Here is a 14,342-nt window from a genome sequence, read left to right as displayed (position 1 = left end):
CAGACAAGCTTATGAAGCGATTGCGCAAGCTTGGCCTTTGAGGTTTCCCGTGAGCGTTACTCCTGGGTATTTGCCGTATAGGAATTGGGTATTTGAAAGTTGGCATTTTCCAACCCATCCCTGGAGGCTTATTTTCGTGGCAGAATCGATCGCTTTTCTCCAGCAGTTTCTTTGCAAACTTGTGCGCTCCATCTGTGTATGATCTCGCTGTTGAGCTGCCGCTGACTTAGGAGCTGGACCGCAAGAAGTGTTCGTAGTTATGTGGTATGGGATGGGTGCTCACCAATAAACCCAATATATACTCCTTTCCACAGAATTGAAACCAGAGAGTGTCAAGTGCGAAGCAAGTTCCGATTCCTACTGTATATAAACGTTATAAATACTCGTCGAATTAAGCCTGAACGTGTTTTAGGAGGTTTATTCGTGAGTAAACAGCTGGATGGAAGATCCATCCGGAGACAAATAGTGCCGTATAAAAGCGGGACGTCGGAACTACTTCGGGGACGGACCGGGGCGAGCCTCGTCTGTTCACGTGGCGATCAATAGTTGCCCTTCAACGGACGGAGCCACACTGGTTTGCGGCTGGGTACCGTGGAAATGTGGTCAGGAATTACAGTATAGTAATGCAGCAATAGACTGTTGCGTACCAGGAGTCATACAGTAACAAACCGACTTGCAGTGCAGCCGACCAACTGTGATCCAAGACAACAGCGTCTCAGAACTGCCAAGGCGCTTCACAGCACAAAGTACGGCGCCTTGCCCTGCTACCAATTCAACCCGCAATACGTTGCTCGAAGATTTGCATATGCTTTGAAAACTAGCAAAATGGCGAGCCAAACTCCCCCTACGTATCTCGAAGAAGCTGCTCGACCGATCTATGACGACCAAGAACTCTGCCAATACCTGCTGCGCAGCCTCGACGCCCCAGCCTCGCTGGAAATCTTGCCCTCAAAGATCCACCTCAATGGCACCGGCCTCTTTGCCAAGGAAGCCATTGCTGAGGGAGCAGAGGTCTTCCGGTCGACGCCGCTAGTCAGCTGCGTCGACAACGGGCTGTACGGTGTCATATGCGACTTCTGCTTTACCAGCAGCGCGGGCAAGATCAACCCCGTCACCGGTCATTTTCGCGCCAAGGGCGATATTATGCCGAAAATAAACCTTTGTGCGGAGTGCCAAGTCTGTGGGTATTGTTCTAAGGTGAGGCTATGAAACTTGTTTCCTTGCGGTGTCGAGTAATCTAGCTAAACTAACCTCCACAAGGATTGCCAGAAGAAGGCTTGGAAGAAATATCATAAATCAGAGTGTTTGGCGTTAAAGAAGATTCCAACGGCGTTTGTGTCAACTCGCGCTCTATATCGGGTGCTTGCGATGCAGAAGCAAGGCACCTTGGCGGAACAAGGGTGGCGGGCTGTCAACCATCTCCAGCCGCACCGGCTACAGCATTACTCAAAAAGTGGCGTTGAGATAATTCTTGGTGTTTCTATGAATTCCAAAACCCTGATACAGTCAGAGCATAGCCTTGGAGCAATACAGGACCTTTATTGTAGGGTATGTATGCACTCCGGCAACTTAAAGGGGGGCCTAACGTCGGGAAGATCCTTACGAATTGCATAAGCATTCAACGCCCTCTGGAAGAAAATGCCGGAACAGCACTCGATCTCGTCGGAGCCTTCATGAATCACTCCTGTGACCCCAACGCCTTTGTTTTCTTCGAGAACAGCCAGCTTCGAGTAAGGTCGCTGAAGCCAATCCAGCCCGGTGACGAAATTACTCAGACATACGTAGACGACAAGGCGGGCATGATGATCCGCGGGGAGATGCTCCGGTCTCAGTACTTCTTTACCTGCGAATGTAAGTTTAAGACTTCATGTCTCTTCGTCCGATGAATCGTCAACTTATGCCTTGTAGGCCGCAGATGCGATGACGAATTACTCGAACTCCAAACCCTATCATCAACGGAGGGCTTCTCTATCCAGACCTTTGCCGACACGGAGAAACTGCTTGTCGACTACCTGAACAAAGTTGATAGCAGCAACGCCTCCGAACTCGACCCCGAGCAAGTCATCATCAAACTATCCCAACTCACCACCCCCATCTTCCCCACCCGCGACTGGCCAGACGCCGCATGGCCCATGCCAGCCATGCACCTCATCCTAGCCAAACTGTGGAATTCCTCCAACCTCTACTCCCAAGCCGCCATCCATGCCACCAAAGGCTGCCTCGCCAACACCCGCCGCTTGGGGCCTCACTGGGTGGCCTATCTCCGTGACTTCATCCTGCTCCTCAACCCTGTTGTGGTCGCGGCGAACGCGTCGGGAGGGTGGAGCGGGCCAGGCGCCCCCGGACCGCGGCAGCTGCTGGATTTTTTCAACGGGCTGATGCACGAGCTGCTGCTGCAAGCGAGGAAGACGTATGGTGTCGACGTGGCGTATTACAGCGCGCTGGCGAGGTGGTATGCCATTCAGATGGATGCACCGTATGGGCCGCTGCCGGGGCAGAAGGGTTTCACGAAGCGATTTAGGGTGGCGCAGGCGAAGGTGCTGGGGTGGGCGAGGGTAGATGGCAGTATGGGCGTTGTACTTTCGGAGGGGAAGGCTGTGGTGGTGGGATCGCAGGCCGGATCACGGACTGGGTGATGGGATTGAAGCCCCGCTGTCTAGGCGGCCGGGCTGATACCACGCTGGCCTTTATCGATTCGGGAATTCGTGGAGGAGCAGCACTAGGCACTTGGCTTCCTTGCAATTTGGGGCATTGACGTAAAGAATGGCTTCCGCGAGGCGGCGTGTTATAGAACCCATCTCTCGGCTCTGGTCATTATGGCGCAGCTGCTTGTGCTACGGCAAGCCATCGCCTCAACAGCGGCCGGAATGCGAGCACCCTGCGGAAACACTAGACGAGATGCAGGAGCCGGAAAATGGGAGAGCATTGGACTTCCGCTCATAATAGAAAGCCGACAGTATCGTGATACTCCATTATGGGAAGAGCGTATCCTGCAGACATATTTACAAGCCCTGTAATGTGCTTACCCCTTCCTTCTATAACTCTTATCCTGCTATGCCTCCTCCCCTATTCCGTGAACCCTACCCTCCGGGGGTGGCCGTCGTCGAGTTTCACCGGGGTGGGCTCAACTACGCTATGTTCCCTTCTACACCAAACCCCCACCTTTAATGTTATCCATAAGCTCTCCCTGACACCCAAATGCAACCTTCACGCTGCCATGTCAACACGAAAACACTAATAACGTGCCTCATTGCTGGATTTACCAACGGGTTCTCTCGGCCCAACCTCCCTCCCCAGTTACCAAGGGCCTATTCTGAAGGGCTGCTTCACGGTCAGGGTTAGCCGACGAAAGGCTGTCGTCCGAAAGCCAGTAGGCACAAAAGTAGCTAGTTTTTCGCCGAAAAAAAGAATAGATATATGTATGTACAGATGAATGCTAAACCTACTCCAGTTGGACAAGCCACAGGTGGATACTGTGACATGAAACTAGTGATATTTCTATAGTGTGCATTTGGTCAGCCGAGTAAGTAGGTGAAAGGAGCCAGAATGTCAGTCGAGTGTGGGGACGGCGCAGACATTAATGCTCGTGGAGGGCCTTGCTCCGCACCGCAATGCAGGCAAGCGGCTCTTAGGGCCATGAGTCGATTGTGAAGCTGCTACTTGAGGGTGGAAGAGTCATCAATGCAGTTGGGGAGTTTGATGGTACCGCCCTACGCCTATTTATCCATGCTCCCCACCCAATCTCCCCCTTAGGCAGCACTAAACCATTTCAGGAAATCTCCCGGCGCCTGGGCACCACACGCTAGCCGTATCTCCTGCCTTTTAGCCGTGTTTCTCTAGCGCTATCTCAATCGGGATATGCCATGCCACAACTAGTGTTCCGGCACCCAAACCATTCTATTTTCCCCTTTCGGATAACTGCCTGGCAAACGCGTCGCAGAGGGACGCGGAGAGGCGCGAGGAGAGGGAGGAGAACAGCAGGGTTGTGCATTCGGTGCAGACTGGGTGGTTGATATCGGAGCGCGCGGAGAGGAGGGCGAAGAGCCGGTTTATGCGCTCGGTTTCGTGGGAGGTGTCGGGGTGGAGGGCGAGGAAGAGGAAGGGCGAGTGTGCGGGAAAAGTGCAGGGGGGGCGGCTTTGGAGGAGGAGACCAGCACGAAGGACATTGCGGGGTTTCGGGGGTCGGGGGCGCCTGTGGTGCGTTTGTAGGTTGCTGGGGAGGTGGTGCGGGAGGCGGTTTCGTAGAGGGTTTGCGCTCGGGAGGGATATGGGGGGGCCGGAGGGGGTTGAGCCTGGCGGGTGTTAGTAATGTGCGTGGTAGTGAGGGGAGGGATGAGGGCGAACCGACGAGAACGTTGAAGCGGCAGGGTTGAGGCTCTCGAGGGAGCTGTCGAGCTTGAGGGGAGCACGGCATTTTTGGCAATACATCGTGAGATGGTTCAGGGTGTGGGTTGGGTAGGTTGCTTTATAGTAGAAAGTTGAACGTGGAGGTGGAGGCTTGGAAGTTGTAACCTTGAGGAATGTTGTGGATGGGTCTACGGCGTGTTATGCATGGCAGCTTGGTGCGGGGTCGGAGCTTTATTCGAGTTATGCGTGACCCTGCACTTTACTCGTGGGAGCTTGCACCTACCAAAATCGCGACTCCCAGTTGAACGAAGGTAGCGCACACAACGAGTGCGCCATTATTTACTGGTTATCTTTATGTATAACTAACTTGAACTGAGCTGGCTTTTATTTGCCACAACAGCGATTCCAGGATTAGCCAACTCGAGAACAGATGGATTAGGTTGCCTATTCAAGAAGGATGGAGAGGAGTGTCAGTTTGTACACCGGCGGGAGCAGAACATGCGAGAGCATTGTCGGGACGTCCACCATTGGAAGAACCCACAGAAGAGGGGTGGGCAGTGCAGGGACGGGCCAAAGAGCGAGGTCGGTATGTCCAGAGTAACTTGCGATGTGAAGCATGGTTGGCCGAGACTGTGTTAGGAGGGGTTTCATGAAGTCTGCCCCATTTCCAAGGAAAATCCGTGTAATGTGCTCATGTCCACTTCGGACAGCTCTGTGAAGAGGTGTAATTATAGGGTTGTCTGCGCATTGACTTCAGCTCCACATTGTATCAACGCCTCCACGATTAAGAGATGCCCATTTTGTGAGGCCAGGTGGAGCGACGTTACCCGCTTCCCATCATGTAAAGTTGCCTGGACGTTTGCTCCTAATTCGATGAATTTGAGAAAGCTATTGGTGAGCCCATTATATGCATCCCAAGGGAGTGCGGAATGGTTGCTTGTCTGGATGTAATATTGGTATAAGTACGCGCCGAGCACACAGTAGAGCCGATGATTCGTACAAACAAGTGCATTGGTGCCACTTTCGCATCTCAAATTGCCTGCTATAGACAGGAGCAACTCATTTGGACGATCCAGTAGAGACATCCTTCAAACGTGCGCAATACGCCCATATTAGTTGGCGATTCTGAATAAGGACAGTGGGTAGTCGAAGTAAAGAGGCAGCAAAGGTCCCCCAATTAAATGGGCAATGTTTTTTATTGGTCTTAAAATCGAATATTCTGAGAAATTACTCCAACCATTCAATTCAGTTGACTGTTTGGGCCAACGCACCTTGCATTTAGATGCCGCGAGCAGCTACAGCAACAACCATGCGCTGAAAATCGTTGGAGTGCATAAATGCGATAAGTTACCAATCAGATATCACCATCAGGCCAGCCACAACCGCAAGGGTTACACCACACGCGCCTTGAGTTGGATGCAGCTCCAGAATCTTGATTCAGCATACGTGCTTATTATTTAAATACCTCATTGCATCCAACTCTCAGCCTTCTCCCGAAAGTTTCGCTATTCATAAGTCTTTGTTCAAAATCGCTCAAACCTTCATCACAGCTAATCACTTACAATGGAGGTGTTTGTTCGAGGTGCGTCTGAGCGGGCAACAGAGGCTCAAATGACGAATTTCTTCCAACCGACCATGAGTGGGCTTTCAATCGAAAGCTGGCACTGCCAGAAGTGGAAGCAGAAACGTTTTGCGACATTAACCTTCCTCAGAAAGGAAGAAGGGAACAAATTCTTAAACAAACATGGACAGACAAGGAACAGTCAAACCCGCGGCTCTTCTCCCCTTATATTCCAAGGTGCTCTGCTTCTCTGTAGTCTGAGCAACAAGCCGCCCGAACCGTTTGCCCTGAAGAGTCTGGAGATGGATGCGAACGCGAGGAAGTCAGGGTCTACGACCAAGAAGACACCACATTCAGTACCTGGCCAGGGCCACAGTACTCTCGAGTGCTCATCTGTATCATGTGGGATTTGGGATTACATTGGTTCAGACCTCGTCTTCACGTCATACCTGGATTTGAAAGTACACGGAAAAGTAAAGTTCGGCTCAAAGGTTGCTGTTATAACCTTGGACACCAATCAGCGCATTGATATACTGTACTCAATAGTGCAACAAATCACGACCGAGGGCCTCCCGCAGCCTGCAATCACTGTCACGTTGAGTGAGGCTCCACACTTCTTCAAATCTGCCAATAGCGGCGATTCGACGAGCACAACACTTGCAATGAATACGGAGCACTTGGTCAGATTGATGGAGTCTTTGATTACAAAACCCACTCAAGGTCAAAGTAGACTGAGAGTCCCTGGATTGGACAGTGAACATGAGAAGATTTCGGGAAGCTGTCTGGTATACAGGATTGGGCTTGTCAGTGATTCGCTTTCGGAGCAAATGAAAGCTCTGAGCTACGCGCGTGGGATACCACCAACTGTTCAGCGCCATGTCAGCATGCGCAGATCGAAAGACCGATATGTAACAGAGATTAATAGGCTCCTCCAAACACTGGCAACCTCCTACTCCACACTTCCGTTCGAGATCGCCTTCCAGGTACAAAAATTGGCACAAAATAGTTATCTGTCACCAAGTACAGTCCTAGAATTGTTACCAGAGATAGTATGCTTGTGGAAGCGATCTGATCACCGTGTTTGTACCCGTGCAGTTCGTCGTCTGTTCAACGAGATTCCCTTCCGCGGTCCCGATACCGATGCCATGACATTTCAGGTCGATACGTTAATATCGTTACTAAAGGACAACGAAAAGAAATTGAAGAGCGGAGGCCTCTATGTTGATGAACCAATGGAATCTGACAATGTAGCTATCATACATAGGATCAGTGTTACGCCTACTGGGATCTATATGTATGGCCCGGACCCTGAACAGAATAACCGCGTTCTTCGAAAGTATCCCAAGCATCACAATTTTTTCCTCCGCGTTCAATTCTGTGATGAAAGTGGCGAACAGGTCCAATACAATCCTGGGGCGTCCAATGATCCAATATTCTACGAAAGATTTAAGAAGGTGTTGGATGAAGGTATTCTAATAACCGGGAGACAATTTTCATTCCTGGGATTCTCCCATTCGTCTCTTCGAGCACAATCTTGCTGGTTTATGGCCCCATTCTTCCATAATGGGCATCTTCTCCTTGACCGAAACCTCATTGCAGGTCTGGGTGATTTCTCGAACATCCGATGTCCAGCAAAATGTGCTGCTAGAATAGGACAAGCATTTTCAGAGACTCCGACGGCGGTCACTCTAGAACCCGGAGTTGCTAAGGTCATGAACGACGTGGAACGGAATGGGCGTGTATTTAGTGATGGCGTTGGAACAGTGTCGATGTCTGTCATAGAGCAGATATGGGATAGTCTACCGAGAGCAAGACAAAAGCAAACAACTCTCTTTCAGATCCGATACTCCGGTAAGCTACCTGTATAATCATCATCCTTTCCTCGTCATCAATTTTATTTACCGCTCATTGCTTCAAAAGACAGAATAAAATAAGTCTTCGTTTTAAATACTGGCTAGTGCTGACGTTGAAGTAGGCGCAAAAGGCATGATTGCTTTAGATAGTCGTCTTCAAGGCCACTCCATTTATTTGCGTAAGTCGATGATAAAGTTCCCTGGGTCTGACTCAACCGATATCGAGATATGCGGTGCTGCGTACAAACCACTCCCACTATATCTCAACCAGCAGAGTATCAAAATACTCGAAGACATGGGCGTCAAGGATGAGTTTTTCCTCGACCTTCAAGCAAAAGAGGTTGAACGGCTTCGAATGGTTACAACCAGTTCGGTAAATGCCTCGATATTTCTCAGAACGCAAAGTGTTGGCGACTTAATACAACTCCCGTGGTTCATTAAAAAGCTAGATAGCTTAAATCTATCATTTAAAGCAGACAGTTTCCTTTGAGATATTCTCGAGATTACTGTTTTAATCGAGCTTCGTGCACTGAAACACAAAGCTAGAATCCCCGTCCCGAGGGGTTACACGCTACATGGCATTATGGATGAAACCGGAATCCTTGAGGAAGGCGAGATCTTTTGTATCGTCGAAGTTAACGGAACACCGAAAGTTATCACTAGAAAGAAATTGATCATCACCCGTTCTCCAGCACTTCACAAGGGCGACATTCAGACAGTGACAGGCGTGACCGTGCCCGACAATTCTCCATTGATGAACCTTTGCAATTGCATATGTTTCAGCCAGAAGGGTAAACGAGACCTGCCCAGCAAATTGAGTGGTGGAGATCTTGATAGAGATCTCTACCAAATCATATTCGACCCCAACGCGCGACCGGAATGGGTATTTCCCCCAGCAGACTATCACTCACCCACTCCGATCGAGTTAGATCGGCCCGTTGAACGAAAGGATATGACGGACTTCTTTGTTCAGTTCATGGCTACTGATCAACTAGGCCGAATTGCTGTACTACATAAAGTTCTTGCGGATCAAAAGGAACATGGCGTTTTAGACCCTGATTGCTTGTTGTTGGCTGAAATGCACTCCACAGCGGTTGATTTTTCGAAAAGTGGCATCCCGGTAAGATTTTAACTCCAAATATAGAAGCAATTGCCACTGAACAATTATATAGGTTAGTGTCAAGATGCCACGTTACAACAAGTATCGTCCAGACTTCATGGCGCCAGGTCCGCATGTCCTTGTACAGAATAACAAGCCACTAGAATTCGATGCTCCGCCTGAGCCTGAATTGTTTCAAGACGATGATGATGTCGCAGGATATAAATACTATAGGAGTGAAAAAATCCTGGGGAAGCTATACCGTGCCATCGATGAGCGTGAAGTCTTTGGAAGCGTGCAGAAAGAAGGGCTACTGGCATATTTGAACGAGGTGGATAAAAAAACAATCTCCGTCAGCACTGTACTTGAAGGCATTTGGAATTACGTTCAGTATCGGTGTCAGGCAATACCGTGGAAACACCACCTTGATCGGGCTCGAGGGATCCGCGATGAGTATGGGTCACCAGTTTCACTCGCACCTCATTATGAAACACCCATTGAACTACTTACTAATACCTAGTATCTAGATACGAAGACTGCGTCACAAACATCTCCTACGAGTACAGTTCGCAACCCTCGCGCGCCATCAGCGAGCGTGAGGTCTTCGTCGGCAATATACTCGGCAAATTCGGTGCTCAGAACAAACGACAACATGAGCTCTCCATCAGCATGAAAGAGCGCTTCAATGACGATCTTACCTATATCGTAAACTGCATTGTCAAAGATGGTACTGCGATGAGCGAGGAAAGCTTGGCAAAAAGTATCGCTTGTTTGAATGTGGCATTGGAAGAGACAACGTATTCGAAGACTGGCGTGGAGTTAGTCAGTTTTAGGTACGTGGCGGCGGCTCTGTGCTTGAAAGAGATAGAGAGGGTACTGGGGTAGGAGGTGGGTTGATGGTTAACTCAGTCCACTTAGGCGCTGCTCACGCCGTAATGAGAGACGAACAATCTCGCGGTTTGAGGAGGCTGTAAGCGGGCGGCAATGATACTCTGTATCGGACTTGAAAATTTCTTCTCAAAACCCTTGAACTCAGAAAGAGCGAACTAGCAGCACACACGTAATTCTTGTCAGCACAATATGTGTCCTCATTATCCTTGTGTTGCCGACTTCGAAACGGAAGGACCACTAGCGATTCAAAGCGGAGCGACAAATTGAGGGGTATCATCGGATCCACCCATTGACTAAGTTCGTAATCATCCCTCACCCAATGATCCCTGCTAACCCCTTGATCGTCACTAGGAGATAGAAATGGTAATGTCATGGGCAAAGTAATCGGTATTCTAATTTGATGGCGGCCACCAGATGAGCCCATAGATGGCTCCTCGGATGAATATATAGTAGATAGAGCGTAAATAGCGATTCTGGAGAAACAAACAAATATAATCCGATATACCTTCGTACAAGGAAGGGCCAGCGTTCAGTTCCCGTAGTCATAAACTATACCAGGGGGTTGATCCGCATTGTCTGGTGGGCCTTAGGGCATCGAGGATAACGATAATCTTTCCACCCCTCAATCCACACGTTCTGTCAACACACCGCACGACCTCAATCGAATTCGATGTAACTTCTTCGATCAACAAATCCGGCGCTATGTTCGATTTTATTGTTAATACTATCAATCACTACAAGCAATAATTTCCCATCTTCTACATTACGGTTTTGGCGAAGAATAAATTGACCAGTAATCAAACATCACCAAAACATCCTAGTTTCAGAAGTTTTGTCTGCTTTGATATTACTCACTACCCTTGTCAGCATTCGTCGTGGTTGTCTTCTCTACTCTGTCGTCTCCGTATGTCAGGGCCAAACTCCCCCTTTTCCACGATACTGGCATTCAAATCTGGACGGTCAACAACTGTTCTTCCTTGTTGTGCACAAATATGAGACACAATATCGCGGAGCCCACTGTCGCGACGGCGTAGATCGATATAATTCCCGAATAATTTCAGGAAACTCCTTCACAGACAAGTGGTTTTCAGCCTGACTTCGAAACTTTACTCTCGCCATTTCTTTCAATCCCTCCAGAAAGTATCTCTCTGCAATAGCGTAAACAAGAACGTTATTAAGCAACCATTGACCGACGCCGCCGACTTAGGCTGTTGTATCATCCTGGTCTATGCTTTCTTGTGACTTCGAAATAGACAGTTTTTCATCCCCAACGACATCATCCAGGACGCTCCCTGGAGGTATAATAGCTGCAGCTTGTCCCGATCGATTTCCATCACAGCACTCAGATGTGTATATGTATTCTATCATATGGTCTAACCGTATCGGGGTCATCTTCCTCTAAAAGACCTCTTTAGTAATGGACTCCTAGCATCGGTTAGTCTCGACTGCATTTATAGAGCTACACTACTTGCCATAAATTCCCTATCACACGCCGCCGCGAAGAACTTAGACAGAGGACACACAATTGCTCAGCGGGTCGTAAGGTCGCATCGCAGACTCAAAAATGCTGCTCAAGCTGGCATGAGTGCCTGTTTGTGCCATTGTAAGCGAAATTCTGCGGCCTTTGGGAGTACGGAAACAACAGTCGAAAAGGAAGACAGTGGCATAAAAAGTTGGAAAATTTGGTTTGGCGGTGTTCACGGTATTAGACGTGTTTCATCGTGATGGTTGGTCCTAAGCTCTACATGAGGAGGAAGGCGATTTGACTCAAATAGGCGTCTGAATGCGGTAAGCGCGATTAGATTAGGTTTAGCGTAGCAGTCAGATCAGGAGTCAAATCAGCCATGCGTGAAGTGTCTTAACTTTAAATCAACGACAGATTTTGCTTAACTGCTAAGAGACAATACCAACCAAACATAGATCTTGCTGCCAAACGTCTAATTAGACAAATATAAGTAAGTTGGAGGGGGTCTAGGGTTGAAGTTGGGGTTATATCAGCTAACTTAGGGTTACTCAATAAGCGACCATTAAATGGGATAGTAGGGTCAACAACATCAACGTCTAAGACGACAACACATTTGAATATAATGCAGAGTACAGGGTTTTTCTATGTAAACTGCATTATATAGCTATCTGAGGTTTTGACTATCATCTACGTAAGGTACATAATTTAGGTATAGAAAGACAAAGACCACTACTTAAAAAGTACAGGGAATTTATATTACACAACCCAAAAAATATTCCATTGCCTAAATTAGGAGGACCACTATTCAAAGCGCTAGGAGAACTGATGACAGGATTCTAGTGCGACGACTGTGATACGATTGTAGTATCAAAGGACGCAATCCAAAAGCATTGCAAAATTCATGGGTGGTTTTATTCCAAAGAGGATCTAGCGCATTAGAAACTAGTTAAGGTGCAGACATTCTTTAGGACAGGATTCTAGAAATATTTTATTGTGGCTAGCGAGGAACGGGAGAATAATTCTGATATTGAGGACAACGAAGATGCTTTACTCTAAGACTAATTATTACAGGATTTCGCAGCGACAGACAAGCAGGACAAGGGGCGGCTTGAGATTGCGGATTCTAAGACCGAGAAGAGCGACAATACTGGTTGGTGGAACTTTATGCAGTGGCGGCCACACTTTGGCAGTCGCAATATCAGACGTATCGCTCATGCAAGTAGGTTGCCTAACCGAAAGGACAAGCAGCTCCAACGTGCTGGAGAAATCGTCAATTCCATGGTTAAGGGCGCTATGGATAGGCTAAGCAGCTTAAATGACGACACCCCGTATTGGCTGCGAACTGCTAACTTGACTGAGAAGGTTGAAAACCAACCTATGGTGCGGCTGCAGAACGAGGATAGTTTGGACTGATATATTGCTTATTTGAAACGATTTGCTTACTATTTATTGCGAGTATATGTGGCTCAGAAGGAGAGGGAGGCTCAGGAATGCGATGTTGATAGGAGCGATGAAGAGTTAGTAGACAACAATGAAGAGTTTCTTTTAGACATAGTTAGGGAAAGAGGTGGGACACATGAGACTGCTAACAGTGAACAGAGTGATAGGATGAAGGATTACTGTGAACTAACCAAATTTAACCTAGAGTAGAGGCAGCTACTAGAGGATATGCTGCAATCATTAGTGTCAGGAGAAGACGATGAAACCCAGGTCCAGAAAATGAGCGCGCTAATGATGTCTATGATCTTGTAGAGCTTAAAAGGGTTAGATAGGTTTAATAGTCCCATGATTCATTTTGCAGCTGTTTTAGGGATAGTTGAGGAGGAGAACTACTTACAACGTGGCGATGAGTATTCATACATGCTTACGGGGTTCATGTACTGCATTAGAGTTTTGTTTGTAGAGCATGCGCTGCTAGCAGCCACAAGAGGAGAGCAGACTAGAGATGACATTAACCGGTTTCTTGAACTCCGCAGGGGATATCTTGTAGTCAGAAGCTATAGCCTGTGCAGCTTTCTAATTAAGATGCTAGGTTATAGAAAGACAATGAGCATGCAAAAAATCAATCAGCCCAGCATTACTTAGAGCCGGTTGGAAACGAACCGTCTAGACGGCGACATATTAGAACTTCATGGAAAGCCGCTACTAATTAGATGGTTTAAGGATGCCATCCATGACATGATCTAGGAGGCTGAGGACATACTGTGGCAGGATCTAATGTGGGTTAGACAGAAGAAGGACCGGTTTAAGATTGATCTGGATTTAATGTAGGACGATCTGTCACTGGCTGCACGTGGTGCTTTATAGGTGACTAACGAAGCTAATGGCATAAAGGACAAGACGCAGTAGATGATAGATCAGATGTTGAAGGCTCCTAAGGACTAGCAACTGTGGGATTAGGAGAGAAAAACATGGCGAATGAGTAGAGTCCGTGGGTATTAGTAGCTGCAAAGGCGATTTAAGGAACTAGGGCTGGCACTAGGCTATACGACTCCAGGCCCGCTAGCCCGTAGGGAGGAGATTACCCCAATTAGGTTTCAGAATGGGATTCTGTAGGAACGGAATATCTATATCATCAATAGACGGATGTGTTATGCAACGAGGTATCACAAGTCACTGGCATTGTTCAGGGAAGCTAAGGTGATACTACGATTTCTTCCGTGGCGGGTCGGGCAACTATTCGCAGTGTATCTGGCGTATGTGCAACCATTCTCAGAAACTCTCGACTAGAAAACGAATGGACTCCCGCGAAGTGACCATCTCTAGCATGACAAAAATGGATCGTAGACGACTGTGTAACAAACTAAGATTTTGACGCAGGAGACCGCTGCACAAATGGGGATACGGCTGACAACGCAGGATTACCGGAACGTGGCGATTAACATCGGCCGTGAATACATCAGAGCAGAGTTCATGAGGGAAATTCCCACAACAGAAGAGATGCCGCACGAAGACATGGACGTCGTGGTGAGTGCGGTGGATCTTGCAGCTGCTCATGGGAAGGAGATTGCGGAGCGGTATGGGGTCCGTGGGGATATCATCCGAAACTTGAGTGATGAGAGTATTCGGATCTTTGGAGCCATTGGAACCCAGTGGCATTAGCTGTTGGATCTGGATAGTAGGAAG

The 14,342-nt window shown here is 48.2% G+C and overlaps 4 protein-coding genes across 4 annotated transcripts; 3 read left to right on the top strand and 1 right to left on the bottom strand.

Moving 5' to 3' along the window:
* Nucleotides 1–551: 551 nt before the first annotated feature.
* On the top strand, nucleotides 552–3,467 carry VE01_07765 (uncharacterized protein). The gene is made up of 4 exons (XM_018277198.2): nucleotides 552–1,197; nucleotides 1,261–1,548; nucleotides 1,596–1,851; nucleotides 1,909–3,467. Exons 1-4 carry the CDS (start codon nucleotides 826–828, stop codon nucleotides 2,634–2,636), a joined length of 1,644 nt encoding a protein of 547 aa, XP_018128069.1. The 5' UTR covers nucleotides 552–825; the 3' UTR covers nucleotides 2,637–3,467.
* Nucleotides 2,901–4,534, bottom strand: ATG6_2 (autophagy protein). The gene is made up of 2 exons (XM_018277197.2): nucleotides 4,345–4,534; nucleotides 2,901–4,292 (listed from the first exon to the last, which is right to left on the bottom strand). Exons 1-2 carry the CDS (start codon nucleotides 4,412–4,414, stop codon nucleotides 3,898–3,900), a joined length of 465 nt encoding a protein of 154 aa, XP_018128070.1. The 5' UTR covers nucleotides 4,415–4,534; the 3' UTR covers nucleotides 2,901–3,897.
* A 1,376-nt stretch (nucleotides 4,535–5,910) lies between these two features.
* Nucleotides 5,911–8,251, top strand: VE01_07763 (uncharacterized protein; the record flags this gene model as incomplete). Its single annotated transcript, XM_018277196.1, has 2 exons — nucleotides 5,911–7,759; nucleotides 7,884–8,251. The coding sequence occupies 2 exons, from the start codon at nucleotides 5,911–5,913 to the stop codon at nucleotides 8,249–8,251; spliced, it is 2,217 nt and encodes a 738-aa protein (XP_018128075.1).
* Nucleotides 8,252–8,344: 93 nt separating this feature from the next.
* VE01_07762 (uncharacterized protein) lies at nucleotides 8,345–14,318 on the top strand (the record flags this gene model as incomplete). Its single annotated transcript, XM_018277195.1, has 6 exons — nucleotides 8,345–8,881; nucleotides 8,934–9,313; nucleotides 9,388–9,693; nucleotides 9,779–9,830; nucleotides 12,288–12,596; nucleotides 14,037–14,318. The coding sequence occupies 6 exons, from the start codon at nucleotides 8,345–8,347 to the stop codon at nucleotides 14,316–14,318; spliced, it is 1,866 nt and encodes a 621-aa protein (XP_018128076.1).
* Between the last annotated feature and the right edge of the window lie 24 nt (nucleotides 14,319–14,342).

This window comes from Pseudogymnoascus verrucosus (assembly GCF_001662655.1).
Source record: "Pseudogymnoascus verrucosus strain UAMH 10579 unplaced genomic scaffold scaffold_39, whole genome shotgun sequence".
Classification (NCBI taxonomy): Eukaryota; Fungi; Ascomycota; class Leotiomycetes; order Thelebolales; family Thelebolaceae; genus Pseudogymnoascus; species Pseudogymnoascus verrucosus.
This window is presented reverse-complemented; position numbering and strand designations above follow the sequence as displayed.